General features: G+C 52.2%; 1 protein-coding gene across 1 annotated transcript; it reads left to right on the forward strand.

The window, feature by feature from the left end:
• Positions 1-1,221: 1,221 nt before the first annotated feature.
• On the forward strand, positions 1,222-8,601 carry LOC130297745 (trafficking protein particle complex subunit 5-like). Its single transcript, XM_056550594.1, has 2 exons — positions 1,222-1,377; positions 7,775-8,601. The coding sequence occupies exon 2, from the start codon at positions 7,778-7,780 to the stop codon at positions 8,342-8,344; it is 567 nt and encodes a 188-aa protein (XP_056406569.1). The 5' UTR covers positions 1,222-1,377; positions 7,775-7,777; the 3' UTR covers positions 8,345-8,601.
• The last annotated feature ends 3,343 nt before the right edge of the window (positions 8,602-11,944 follow it).

Raw genomic sequence — 11,944 nt, forward strand, 5'->3', positions numbered from 1 at the left:
AGAGGGGGCCTAACTACTACATGGGGGCACAGAGGAGACCTAATTACTACATGGGGGCACAGAGGAGCCCAAACTACTATATGGGGGCACAGAGAAGACCTACTTACTATATGGGGGCACAGAGGGGACCTAATTACTATATGGGGGCACAGAGGGGACCTAACTACTACATGGGGTCACAGAGGGAACCTAATTACTACATAGGGGCACAGAGAAGACCTACTTACTACATGGGGGCACAGAGGGGACCTAACTACTACATGGGGTCACAGAGGGGACCTAATTACTACATGGGGGCACAGAGGAGATCTAACTACTACATGGGGTCACAGAGGGGACCTAATTACTATATGGGGTCACAGAGGGGACCTAATTACTATATGGGGGCACAGAGGGGACCTAATTACTATATGGGGGCACAGAGGGGACCTAATTACTATATGGGGGCACAGATGGGACCTAATTACTATATGGGGGCACAGAGGGGACCTAATTACTATATGGGGGCACAGAGGGGACCTAATTACTATATGGGGGCACAGAGGGGACCTAATTACTATATTGGGGCACAGAGGGGACCTAATTACTATATGGGGGGCACAGAAGGGACCTAATTACTATATGGGGGCACAGATGGGACCTAATTACTATATGGGGGCACAGAGGGGACCTAATTACTATATGGGGGCACAGAGGAGACCTAATTACTATATGGGGGCACAGAGGAGACCTAATTACTACATGGGGGCACAGAGGAGATAGACACATGTTTGGCAACAGCTGGAGGTCCACAGTCCATAGACCAGTGTTTCCTAACCAGGGTGCCTCCAGCTGTTTCAAAACTACAACTCCCAGGATGCCCGGACAGCCGAAGGGAGTTGTAGTTTTGCAACAGCTGGAGGCACCCTGGTTGAGAAACACTGCCATGGTCTTTTGAGTCTCATTTGCATAATTAAAAATATGTTTATATCTTTGAACTATGATATTAAAAACGAGCAGTGGGAGAAGGGGGTCATGTCCATAATTCTGATACCTAGCCCTGTCACGTGCTTATTTAAACCACCCCCTGCAGAGGCCGCGCATGCCCAGAAAACATTTCTCAACATCCACTATCTTTCCCATTACTCAAAGGAAGCGGCGGTCACGCCCTCTTACTCCCTACAGCCAATCACAGCTCTCGTCTCGTGCGGCGACGTGACGTAACCACGCACGGCCTGCGGCACCTTGTAAGCTCATCAGTCAGTGGCTGCGGCATTTAGTGGGCGGGGCTATGTTAGTGCAGCTGTAACGTCGGGATCCTTCCGCGTCGGGTCGCAGCACGTAGCGGATTTGTTTGGCGGATGGTTCCGGTGTTGACTGTTCCTATAAACCCGATAGGTGAGAGGTGACCGGGCGGGAATATGGAGAGTCCCGGATGTCTATAGGGGTGTTAGTGACAGGGGCTCCTATCTGTATACTGAGGGGAGTACAGAGGAGGGGGCTCCTATCTGTATACTGAGGGGAGTACAGAGGAGGGGGCTCCTATCTGTATACTGGGGGGAGTACAGAGGAGGGGGCTCCTATCTATATACTGAGGGGAGTACAGAGGAGGGGGCTCCTATCTATATACTGGGGGGAGTACAGAGGAGGGGGCTCCTATCTATATACTGGGTGGTGTACAGAGGAGGGGGCTCCTATCTATATACTGGGGGGTGTACAGAGGAGGGGGCTCCTATCTGTATACTGGGGGGAGTACAGAGGAGGGGGCTCCTATCTGTATACTGAGGGGAGTACAGAGGAGGGGGCTCCTATCTATATACTGGGGGGAGTACAGAGGAGGGGGCTCCTATCTATATACTGGGGGGTGTACAGAGGAGGGGGCTCCTATCTATATACTGGGGGGTGTACAGAGGAGGGGGCTCCTATCTGTATACTGAGGGGAGTACAGAGGAAGGGGGCTCCTATCTATATACTGGGGGGAGTACAGAGGAGGGGGCTCCTATCTATATACTTGGGGGAGTACAGAGGAGGGGGCTCCTATCTGTATACTGGGGGGGGGGAGTACAGAGGAGGGGGCTCCTATCTATATACTGGGGGGTGTACAGAGGAGGGAGCTCCTATCTATATACTGGGGGGTGTACAGAGGAGGGAGCTCCTATCTATATACTGAGGGGAGTACAGAGGAGGGGGCTCCTATCTATATACTGGGGGGAGTACAGAGGAGGGGGCTCCTATCTATATACTGGGGAGTGTACAGAGGAGGGAGCTCCTATCTATATACTGAGGGGAGTACAGAGGAGGGGGCTCCTATCTATATACTGAGGGGAGTACAGAGGAGGGGGCTCCTATCTATATACTGGGGGGAGTACAGAGGAGGGGGCTCCTATCTATATACTGGGGGGAGTACAGAGGAGGGGGCTCCTATCTGTATACGGGGGGGGTGTACAGAGGAGGGAGCTCCTATCTATATACTGGGGGGTGTACAGAGGAGGGAGCTCCTATCTATATGCTGAGGGGAGTACAGAGGAGGGGGCTCCTATCTATATACTGGGGGGAGTACAGAGGAGGGGGCTCCTATCTATATACTGAGGGGGCTCCTATCTATATACTGGGGGTGTACAGAGGAGGGGGCTCCTATCTATATACTGGGGGGAGTACAGAGGAGGGGGCTCCTATCTATATACTGGGGGGTGTACAGAGGAGGGGGCTCCTATCTATATACTGGGGGGTGTACAGAGGAGGGGGCTCCTATCTGTATACTGGGGGGGAGTACAGAGGAGGGAGCTCCTATCTATATACTGGGGGGAGTACAGAGGAGGGGGCTCCTATCTGTATACTGAGGGGAGTACAGAGGAGGGGGCTCCTATCTGTATACTGAGGGGAGTACAGAGGAGGGGGCTCCTATCTATATACTGGGGGGAGTACAGAGGAGGGGGCTCCTATCTGTATACTGGGGGGTGTACAGAGGAGGGAGCTCCTATCTATATACTGGGGGGTGTACAGAGGAGGGAGCTCCTATCTATATACTGAGGGGAGTACAGAGGAGGGGGCTCCTATCTATATACTGGGGGGAGTACAGAGGAGGGGGCTCCTATCTATATACTGGGGAGTGTACAGAGGAGGGAGCTCCTATCTATATACTGAGGGGAGTACAGAGGAGGGGGCTCCTATCTATATACTGGGGGGAGTACAGAGGAGGGGGCTCCTATCTATATACTGGGGGGAGTACAGAGGAGGGGGCTCCTATCTATATACTGGGGGGAGTACAGAGGAGGGGGCTCCTATCTGTATACTGGGGGGGAGTACAGAGGAGGGGGCTCCTATCTATATACTGGGGGGAGTACAGAGGAGGGGGCTCCTATCTATATACTGGGGGGAGTACAGAGGAGGGAGCTCCTATCTATATACTGGGGGGAGTACAGAGGAGGGGGCTCCTATCTATATACTGGGGGGAGTACAGAGGAGGGGGCTCCTATCTGTATACTGAGGGGAGTACAGAGGAGGGGGCTCCTATCTATATACTGGGGGGAGTACAGAGGAGGGAGCTCCTATCTATATACTGGGGGGTGTACAGAGGAGGGAGCTCCTATCTATATACTGGGGGGTGTACAGAGGAGGGGGCTCCTATCTATATACTGGGGGGAGTATAGAGGAGGGGGCTCCTATCTGTATACTGGGGGGAGTACAGAGGAGGGGGCTCCTATCTGTATACTGGGGGGAGTACAGAGGAGGGGGCTCCTATCTATATACTGGGGGAGTACAGAGGAGGGGGCTCCTATCTGTATACTGGGGGGGGGGGGAGTACAGAGGAGGGGGTCCTATCTGTATACTGGGGGTGTACAGAGGAGGGGGCTCCTATCTATATACTGGGGGGTGTACAGAGGAGGGGGCTCCTATCTATATACTGGGGGGAGTACAGAGGAGGGGGCTCCTATCTATATACTGGGGGGGAGTACAGAGGAGGGGGCTCCTATCTATATACTGTACTGGGGGGAGTACAGAGGAGGGGGCTCCTATCTATATACTGGGGGGAGTACAGAGGAGGGGGCTCCTATCTATATACTGGGGGGAGTACAGAGGAGGGGGCTCCTATCTATATACTGGGGGGTGTACAGAGGAGGGGGCTCCTATCTGTATACTGAGGGGAGTACAGAGGAGGGGGCTCCTATCTATATACTGGGGGGAGTACAGAGGAGGGGGCTCCTATCTATATACTGGGGGGTGTACAGAGGAGGGGGCTCCTATCTGTATACTGAGGGGAGTACAGAGGAGGGGGCTCCTATCTATATACTGGGGGGAGTACAGAGGAGGGGGCTCCTATCTATATACTGGGGGGAGTACAGAGGAGGGGGCTCCTATCTGTATACTGGGGGGGGAGTACAGAGGAGGGGGCTCCTATCTATATACTGGGGGGTGTTAGTGACAGGGGCTCCTATCTGTATACTGAGGGGAGTACAGAGGAGGGGGCTCCTATCTGTATACTGAGGGGAGTACAGAGGAGGGAGCTCCTATCTGTATACTGGGGGGAGTACAGAGGAGGGGGCTCCTATCTGTATACTGAGGGGAGTACAGAGGAGGGGGCTCCTATCTATATACTGGGGGTGTACAGAGGAGGGGGCTCCTATCTGTATACTGAGGGGAGTACAGAGGAGGGGGCTCCTATCTATATACTGAGGGGAGTATAGAGGAGGGGGGCTCCTATCTGTATACGGGGGGGAGTACAGAGGAGGGAGCTCCTATCTATATACTGGGGGGTGTACAGAGGAGGGAGCTCCTATCTATATGCTGAGGGGAGTACAGAGGAGGGGGCTCCTATCTGTATACTGGGGGGTGTACAGAGGAGGGGGCTCCTATCTATATACTGGGGGGAGTACAGAGGAGGGGGCTCCTATCTGTATACTGGGGGGAGTACAGAGGAGGGGGCTCCTATCTATATACTGGGGGGTGTACAGAGGAGGGGGCTCCTATCTATATACTGGGGGTGTACAGAGGAGGAGGGCTCCTATCTGTATACTGGGGGGAGTACAGAGGAGGGGGCTCCTATCTATATACTGGGGGGAGTACAGAGGAGGGGGGCTCCTATCTATATACTGGGGGGTGTACAGAGGAGGGAGCTCCTATCTATATACTGAGGGGTGTACAGAGGAGGGGGCTCCTATCTATATACTGGGGGTGTACAGAGGAGGGGGCTCCTATCTATATACTGGGGGGAGTACAGAGGAGGGGGCTCCTATCTATATACTGGGGGGTGTACAGAGGAGGGGGCTCCTATCTATATACTGGGGGGTGTACAGAGGAGGGGGCTCCTATCTGTATACTGGGGGGGAGTACAGAGGAGGGAGCTCCTATCTATATACTGGGGGGAGTACAGAGGAGGGGGCTCCTATCTGTATACTGAGGGGAGTACAGAGGAGGGGGCTCCTATCTGTATACTGGGGGGGAGTACAGAGGAGGGGGCTCCTATCTATATACTGGGGGGAGTACAGAGGAGGGAGCTCCTATCTATATACTGGGGGGAGTACAGAGGAGGGGGCTCCTATCTGTATACTGAGGGGAGTACAGAGGAGGGGGCTCCTATCTATATACTGGGGGGAGTACAGAGGAGGGGGCTCCTATCTGTATACTGGGGGGTGTACAGAGGAGGGAGCTCCTATCTATATACTGGGGGGTGTACAGAGGAGGGCGCTCCTATCTATATACTGGGGGGTGTACAGAGGAGGGGGCTCCTATCTGTATACTGGGGGGAGTACAGAGGAGGGGGCTCCTATCTATATACTGGGGGGAGTACAGAGGAGGGGGCTCCTATCTGTATACTGGGGGGGGGAGTACAGAGGAGGGGGTCCTATCTGTATACTGGGGGTGTACAGAGGAGGGGGCTCCTATCTATATACTGGGGGGTGTACAGAGGAGGGGGCTCCTATCTATATACTGGGGGTAGTACAGAGGAGGGGGCTCCTATCTATATACTGGGGGGGAGTACAGAGGAGGGGGCTCCTATCTATATACTGTACTGGGGGGAGTACAGAGGAGGGGGCTCCTATCTATATACTGGGGGGAGTACAGAGGAGGGGGCTCCTATCTATATACTGGGGGGAGTACAGAGGAGGGGGCTCCTATCTATATACTGGGGGGTGTACAGAGGAGGGGGCTCCTATCTGTATACTGAGGGGAGTACAGAGGAGGGGGCTCCTATCTGTATACTGGGGGGTGTACAGAGGAGGGGGCTCCTATCTATATACTGGGGGGAGTACAGATGAGGGGGCTCCTATCTATATACTGGGGGTGTACAGAGGAGGGGGCTCCTATCTATATACTGGGGGTGTACAGAGGAGGGGGCTCCTATCTATATACTGGGGGGTGTACAGAGGAGGGGGCTCCTATCTATATACTGGGGGGAGTACAGAGGAGGGGGCTCCTATCTATATACTGGGGGGAGTACAGAGGAGGGGGCTCCTATCTATATACTGGGGGGTGTACAGAGGAGGGGGCTCCTATCTATATACTGGGGGGAGTACAGAGGAGGGGGCTCCTATCTGTGTACTGGGGGGTGTACAGAGGAGGGGGCTCCTATCTGTATACTGGGGGGTGTACAGAGGAGGGGGCTCCTATCTATATACTGGGGGGAGTACAGAGGAGGGGGCTCCTATCTATACACTGGGGGGTGTACAGAGGAGGGGGCTCCTATCTATACACTGGGGGGTGTACAGAGGAGGGGGGCTCCTATCTATATACTGGGGGGGGGGGGGGTGTACAGAGAAGGGGGCTCCTATCTATATACTGGGGGGTGTACAGAGGAGGGGGGCTCCTATCTATATACTGGGGGGTGTACAGAGGAGGGGGCTCCTATCTATATACTGGGGGTGTACAGAGGAGGGGGCTCCTATCGATATACTGGGGGGTGTACAGAGGTGGGGGGGGCTCCTATCGATATACTTGGGGGTGTACAGAGGAGGGGGGCTCCTATCTATATACTGGGGGGGTGTACAGAGGTGGGGGGGCTCCTATCGATATACTTGGGGGTGTACAGAGGAGGGGGGCTCCTATCTATATACTGGGGGGGTGTACAGAGGAGGGGGGGCTCCTATCGATATACTTGGGGGTGTACAGAGGAGGGGGCTCCTATCGATATACTGGGGGGGTGTACAGAGGAGGGGGGCTCCTATCGATATACTGGGGGGTGTACAGAGGTGGGGGGGGGGGCTCCTATCGATATACTTGGGGGTGTACAGAGGAGGGGGGCTCCTATCTATATACTGGGGGGGTGTACAGAGGTGGGGGGGCTCCTATCGATATACTTGGGGGTGTACAGAGGAGGGGGGGCTCCTATCTATTGTTTTACTAATCTGCTTAGGGCACAAAAATATCTTGTCCTATCCCTGGTGGCCTGGAGGTGAGCGGCGATGCTTTATTTGCAGGGACTCCTGTCGAAGGATAGAGTTCCTGCTCCTTTACAGTGAATGACGCTGCATGAAGCACTTCATACAGTACCACTCGCTGTACAGGAGCAGGAAATTTTTGTCCTTCGACAGGAGTCCCTGCAAATTGTCTCTCGGCAGCTGCCAGTCAAGCCTCAATCTAATGCAGGCTTTCTCAAACATTGGGTCTCCAGCTGTTGCAAAACTACAACTTCCAGCATGCCCGGACAGCCGAAGGCTGTCCGGGCATGCTGGATGTTGTAGTTTTGCAACAGCTGGAGGCTCTTTCTTCTGGTAAGCACTTCCCCAGTCCATTGTAAATCCTGTTAGAGTGAATCATGTTGGACGGTCACCTTTTAATCATTCTCTCTCCCCCTCAGGTCATGGATTCCCGCTTCAGTAGAGGGAAGTCTACCATTCTAGAACGTTCTCTGGCCCGGCCCAAGACAGAGGTGAGCCTTAGCGCGTTCGCACTTCTCTTTTCCGAAATAGTCCAGTACTGCCAAAACCGCGTCTACTCCGTCTCCGAGCTCCAAGCGAAACTCTCCGAGCTGGGCCAACAAGTGGGATGTCGCATCCTGGACCCGCTGGTGATGAGGGAAAAAAACGGCAAACGGGAGACCAAGGTGATCAGCGCCCTCCTCTTCATCAAGGTGGTGGCCTGGAAGGCGCTGTTCGGTAAAGAAGCGGACAAACTGGAGCAGGCGAACGACGACGACAAAACCTACTACATCATCGAGAAGGACCCGCTGATTAACTCCTACATCTCCGTCCCCAAGGAGAACAGCACGCTCAACTGCGCCTCCTTCACCGCCGGCATCGTGGAGTCCCTGCTGACCTGCAGCGGCTTCCCGGCAAAAGTCACCGCTCATTGGCACAAAGGAACCACCCTGATGATCAAATTCGACGAGTCGGTCATAGCGCGGGACAAAGCGCTGGACGGGCGCTGACTGCACAAACGCGTCTCCTCCGCCCGTCCGTCCGTCCGTCTGCATTACAAGTTATTGACATCAACGTGACGCCGGAAATGTTCATCCCTTGTTTACTTTTCTCTGGCTTTAGGTGAAATTAAAGAACTTTCCTTTTTTAGGTTTTTTCTTTTTTTGTTGTTTTTTTTATTTTTATTTTATTTTTATTTTATATTTTTTTCCCAAGTATTGCAAAATATGGCAAATGTAATGTTCATAAACAAATTTAAAAAAAAAGAGAATAAACCAGGCTGCTTTTTTTTTTTTATTAAAATTATTTTATATATAATAAATATTAGGGATTGACCGATGATTGTTTTTTTTTTTTTGGCCGATATTCACGATTACAGTAAATTCGATTCGTCACGAACTTCTCAGCTCGGCAGTTGATGACTTTTCCTGCATAAATTGGTTCAGCTTTCCGGTGCTCCGGTGGGCTGGAAAAGGTGGATACAGTCCTAGGAAAGAGTCTCCTAGGACTGTATCCACCTTTTACAGCCCACGGGAGCACCGGAAAGCTGAACTAATTCATGCAGAAAAAGACATCAACTGCTGAGCAGAGAAGTTTGTGACGAATCGAATTTACTGTAAGTTCGCTCATATGTATATATAATATACACATTTATATATTGTGTGTGTATATACACATTATATATGTATAAATGCATGAGTATATGTGTAAATATATATATTCACATTTAAATAAAAAATGTATGTAACATAATAGGGAAACAGGAACAGCCGCACACCCACCATTTGTATTTTGATTTAATTGCTTCTCAGCGTTAATTCAAACACTAACAGGTTGTTATTATACATTTTGATCAAAAAGTACAAGCCCAGTCGCCACGTCAAGGCCACCTAGTCAGAGTGGGTCCCTAATCTGACACTGGCGTAGCACCGGGCAGCGGCCACCACCACCGCAACAATATGTCCACAGGGAAACGACCCACTGCAGCCCCACAAAGTCTCCGGCTCGGGGGCCGCACCACCCCACAGACAAAGCATCACAGAAACAATGGCCGCCACAGAGAACCACACCAGTGTGAATACCTACCACGTGGTCCCTACCAGAGGACTGGGCGAATGTAAGGAGGAAACCCTTATACAGTCTCCTGCTAATTTAAAAGCGCCCGGGCCGAATGGGTGGAGCAGAGTGCTGGATATGGAAGAGGGGACAGACTACAAGTGTAAAACAAAAATAGAGAAAAAGAAACAGCCGCACATCCACAATCTGTATTTTGAGTATTCTCGCAGCCCTCTGGCAGGGAGCACAGGGTAGGTGTTCCCATTGGTGTGGTTCTCTGTGGCGGCCATTGTTGCTGTGATGCTTTGTCTGTGGGGTGGTGCGGCCCGTAGCCAGGGGTTTGGTCGGGCAGCAGTGGGGCTGCCTGGCCACTGGGTCATTTCCCAGTAGACATTGTGTCTCAGAGGCAGTGGTCGTCGTCCAGCACTACGCCAGTGTTTGGTTAGGGACCCACTCTGACTAGGTGGCCTTGACGTGGCGAGTGGGCTTGTACTTTTTGATCAAAATGTATAATAACAACCTGTTGGTGTTTGATAGTGCTCGCCTATACTCCCCCCACCCCCTTTATTATTATATTTTTTTTTATATATTAATGCCATTCATTCTGTGGGTCAGTAGGCATCCAAGGGCCACCAACACTGTGTATAATTTCAGGAATTTTATACCTAAGGCTAGGGTCACTTGTAGCACATCCGCAGGGTGTTTGACGCTGTCAATGCGCTACTGCCCGTCCCTAGAATGTGTCTCCTGCTGTTCCCGCGCGTCCTGCTTTGTCTGCTCATAGCAGTAATCAGTCACTATGAACAGGTACACAGTGATCTGCAGTACACGCGCAGTCTACTCACAGATATCCCAGTTGTTCCCCTTGTTCCATGAGCGAGGCCGAGAGCGGCCGCAGAGTTCACTGCGCTTGTACTCGTGGACATTGTTGCTCTCTGATTTGCAAATCCCTGTGTGTCTGTTCCTAGCGGTGGATTGCTCCTACGAGCAGACACAGCAGGAGACATCCGCAGCGTCAAATCCGCTGGCAATGCGCTGTGTGTCCCTACCCTAAAGGGGTATTCCAGCCTACAACACTTATACAGGATGGAGCAGAAGTTTATTATCACAGGGGTCCAATTGCTGCCCCCTCCCCTAATCCTTCCAGTACTTATCAGCTGCTTTATAATACAGAGGAAGTTTTTTTTTAATTTCCTTTCTGTCTGACCACAGTGCTCTCTCCTGACACCTCTGTCCATGTCAGGAACTGTCCGGAGTAGGAGCAAATCCCCTAGAAAATCTCTCCTGCTCTGGACAGTTTCTAAAATGGACAGAGGTGTCAGCAGAGAGCACTGTGGTCAGACAGAAAGGAAATAAAAAAAAAACCCACTTCCTCTGTATTATAAAGCAGCTGATTAGTACTGGAAGGATTAAGATTTTTAAATAGATGTAATTTACAAATCTGTTTAAGTCTCTGGCCCCAGTTGATTTAAACAGTTTTCCAGAGGAGTACCCCTTTAAAGGGGTACTGTGCCCCTAGACATCTTATCCCCTATCCAATAGGGGATAAGATGTCAGATCGCCGGGCTCCCGCTGCTGGGGACCCCCTGGATCTACCATGCAGCACCCACCTGTAGCGGCTTTCGGAACCGCTGGAGGTCATCAGGCTGAGTCCATCTCGACCACCGGGACGGAAAATCGTGCCCCCTCGGCCCCCTGTGTGACATCACACCCCACCCCTCAATGCAAGTCTATGGGAGGGGGCGTGACAGCCGTATGCAACCGCACAGTAAACCGCGCCCATAGACTTCCCATCAAACTTGTATGCACCATAATCTATACGGTTGTCTCCATTTTTCAAACCAAACAATTTTTAACTTTTTTTTTTTTTTCCCGGACAGAAAACCGTAGTCTACCACGGTTTTTGGTCTGGGTGAAAAACTTTATTAAACCGTTTACGTTTTTTTTTTATTTTATTTTTTTTACATGGGAGTCAATGGGAACCTTACAGAACCGTATGTGCGTTCAGTTCCATCCGGTTTTCACCATACAGCTTTTGACTTTGCACAGTTTTTTTTGTTTCTTGGAATTTCAATCAAACAAGTGAAACTTTATTCATAACGGAGTGAAAAGTTAAAAACGTATACGTTTTTTTCTTAAAACCGTCACCACTGCCCTGGATCGTTTCTCTCCATCACCGTCATCATGTCCCCAGTGTGTCCCCGCCGCTCCGGACTGTCACCGCTGCCCTGGATCGTCTCTCTCCATCACCGTCATCACGTCCCCGGGTGGTCCCCGCCGCTCCGGACTGTCACCGCTGCCCTGGATCGTCACTCTCCATCACCGTCATCACGTCCCCGGGGGGTCCCCGCCGCTCCGAACCGTCACCGCTGCCCTGGATCGTCTCTCTCCATCACCGCCATCACGTCCCCAGAGTGTCCCCGCCGCTCCAGACCGTCACCGCTGCCCTGGATCGTTGCTCTCCATCACCGTCATCACGTCCCCAGAGTGTCCCCGCCGCTCCGGACCGTCACTGCTGCCCTGGATCGTCTCTCTCCATCACCGTCATCACGTCC

This window comes from Hyla sarda, chromosome 13 (assembly GCF_029499605.1).
Source record: "Hyla sarda isolate aHylSar1 chromosome 13, aHylSar1.hap1, whole genome shotgun sequence".
In the NCBI taxonomy this organism is placed as follows: Eukaryota; Metazoa; Chordata; class Amphibia; order Anura; family Hylidae; genus Hyla; species Hyla sarda.

Coding starts and splice junctions, on each gene's coding strand:
- LOC130297745 (XM_056550594.1), top strand. CDS start 7,778: ATGGATTCCCGCTTCAGTAGAGGGAAGTCTACCATTCTAGAACGTTCT.